A 2,930-nucleotide genomic window follows, 5' to 3' on the forward strand; every position below is an offset into this window, starting at 1 on the left:
GATTATGATTATTTTACGGATGGATGTTTTATAGGAGAATTGAAAAGAAAATGTTAACACTGGTTGCCTACAGAGAGTACTGAAGGTCTTGAGATGAAGAGAAGACTATTTTTTTTTTTTTTAATACAGTGGGGTGGTGGGGCAACATGTACACTTCCTGGAAGTGAGCAATGACTGTGCCACAGTGATGTCTGCCTACTTAATACACAGACAGAAATGTATACCACCCTCTGTTGATACCACAAGATTGACCTTTTAGAGGGTTTGTTCCAAGAACAGATCTTGTCACAGGAACACACCGTCCCCACATTAAAACAAAGCCACAAATGCTATGGTGCTGAAAAGACAGAAATGTTCTTTATGTAATATGCTCACTCACATGTCAAACAGGTTAGGATACACTATCATCAAAGACAAATATAAACAAACAACTAGGGTCCTACAGACAAGTACCTGTATGTAGAAAGGAATTCCAGCACTGCGCCTTGTAGCACAGAGTTTAGATGAAGGATCACTGCATTTAATTTCCTCTAAAACACTCCATAGCCACTGCTCCGGCAGCTTTTGCAGACTCACATTTGGGCACCTAAAAGGCATATATAATCAAACATTCAGAATTAGGTATCAAAGTTGAAAGCACAAACTATTGATGTACATTTACACTGTTAAGAAAATAATAAACATCCTTGTATTGAGAGGGGATGAAACAAAAAATATCTCATACTTTTCACCTACTTTCCTCTTCATTATGGGTCTTAAGATCTAAAGATTTCATTTCTAACAACTGCAGTGTTTAAAGCATGTGTCTTGTCCGTAAAATAAATTTTAATATGTGGGCTTGCATCCACACTCAAAATATTCAGGAAAAGGTTGATCATGGTCTCACAGATATTTCATACTATACAACTCAAGATTTCCAACAAAGAGAATATAAGTTTATCATTTACTATAATTTATGTTCTGTTTATAGGGATTACACATATTCAAAGAAAACACATTTTAAACTGTATTTTAGCAATCATTTTCATCGCTCTCAAAATGAGGCCTACTACAAATAAAAGTTTTAACCAGATCCTCTGGAGAATTAAAGCAATGTATCTGGGAAGAGGTATAAACATTTTGAGGCGATTTGAAGTTTACATCAGTGAGTTTCTGCATTATCACATTAAGCGTTATCTTAGAGTGCTCAAGAACATTTAATTTTTATAAAATTTTTCAATGTATGCCCTACCAGACTAGACTGTATAACACTGCCCCAGGAATACCATACTCAGTGGTAGGTAGACAAAATTATCTTAGCAAGACAGTACCTGGTTTTAACTGAAATTAATGTATGAAAATTTGCAGATAAAGTCCAAAGGAAAAACACATTTTTAAGTTGAGAAAGAAAAGTTGCAGAAAGATAACTGATTTCTAATTGATAGTGAATCTCTTAGGAACACATTTGGGATTTTTTTTTTTCTTTATTCTAGTTTGGCGTAAAATAGATAATTTCAGTTACTGACTAAACATTCTAAATAGCAACTCAGATTCAGCTGTATGTTTCACATAGAACAAAATATATAAATATTACTACTTTAAAGGAGGCATTTTTTAAAGTTTGACATGGACCTAAAAAATATTATTTCAGCCATAAATGTTACAATTACATCTCCCTACTCCTAGCAGGCTCTGTGATTCTAAAGATTTCCTTTTAGCATATCTTAAAATCCATCACCTCACCCTTGCTTCTTCACAACACTCCTGCCCTTGGCCACCAAAACCAGCTATCAAAACTCCCAACCACTAGATTAAAGAGATTCAGAGACATAACAACAAAATGCAGTGTGTGAACCTTGTTTAGATCCTGATTTGAGCAAATGAAATGTAAAACAGACACTGTCAAGTAACAGAGGAAATTTATATACATACTAGATATTAGATAACACCAAGAAATTCTTTATAAAATGTGCCATTGAACTGTGAACATGGAACAAAGGGTTCATATTTTTAGAGATGCGTACTGAGTACATAGGAATAAAAATCACAAATCGGGGACGTGTTAGAATACTTCAGCAAACAATAATAAAAAGGAATAGATGAAGCAGTTGTGACTCAACTTTGATCACTATTGAAATTGGATGATGGGTAAAGGTGGTTTATTATTCTTTCTACTTTTAAATATATGTGATATACATACACACAAATACACACATTTGGAATTTTTCATAATAAAAATAATTGCCCCACACTTTTGTATTTTTAAGGATTGAGGTTACTTCCCAATCACTGGATTTTATATCTTTTTAAATTAAGATAAATGTCTTGTGTTTTGTGAAATAATTTACCTACTTTATTAGTAATATTGCCAGCTTGATATAATCCTCACACAGTTGCCCAAACAAAAACTGAAATCCAAATTTCTAAGAATAATTACTTAAGTGCTAATGATATAGATTACTGTCTGCTTTTGTTCCTTCTTCACTGTAAAAAAAAGAAAAAAATGGGCCAGGTGAGCGTGGTGGCTCACACCTGTAATCCCAATACTTTGGGAGGCTGAGGCAGGAGGATCACCTGAAGTCAGGAGTTCAAGACCACCTTGGCCAACATGACGAAACTCCATCTCTACTAAAAATACAAAAATTAGCCACGCATGGTGCCAGGCGCCTGTAATCCCAGCTACTCAGGAGGCTGAGGCAGGAGAATCGCTTGAACTCGGAAGCCGGAGACTGCGGGGAGCCAAGATGGTGCCACTGCACTCTAGCCTGGGTGACAGAGCAAGACTCCATCTCAAAAAAAAAAAAAAAAAAAAAAAAAAAAAAAAAAAAAAAAAAAATTGGTAACTCCCATGGACCATTTTTTTTTTTTTAAATTTAGACTTTATTCAACTAAAATAAAGTGAAAAGCTACATTCAATTACTAAAATGTCTTCAGGGAACCACGGCTTTTTT

General features: G+C 34.6%; 1 protein-coding gene across 1 annotated transcript in view; it reads right to left on the reverse strand.

The window, feature by feature from the left end:
• The window catches only part of THADA (thyroid adenoma associated), a 376,494-nt gene that overhangs the window by 288,176 nt on the left and 85,388 nt on the right, over nucleotides 1–2,930 (reverse strand). Inside the window, exon 22 of the mRNA XM_011978219.1 lies at nucleotides 454–586. Coding sequence (XP_011833609.1) covers nucleotides 454–586 — 133 coding nt within the window. The remainder of the gene's footprint in view (nucleotides 1–453; nucleotides 587–2,930) is intronic.

This window comes from Mandrillus leucophaeus, unplaced genomic scaffold, assembly GCF_000951045.1.
Source record: "Mandrillus leucophaeus isolate KB7577 unplaced genomic scaffold, Mleu.le_1.0 Scaffold190, whole genome shotgun sequence".
Classification (NCBI taxonomy): Eukaryota; Metazoa; Chordata; class Mammalia; order Primates; family Cercopithecidae; genus Mandrillus; species Mandrillus leucophaeus.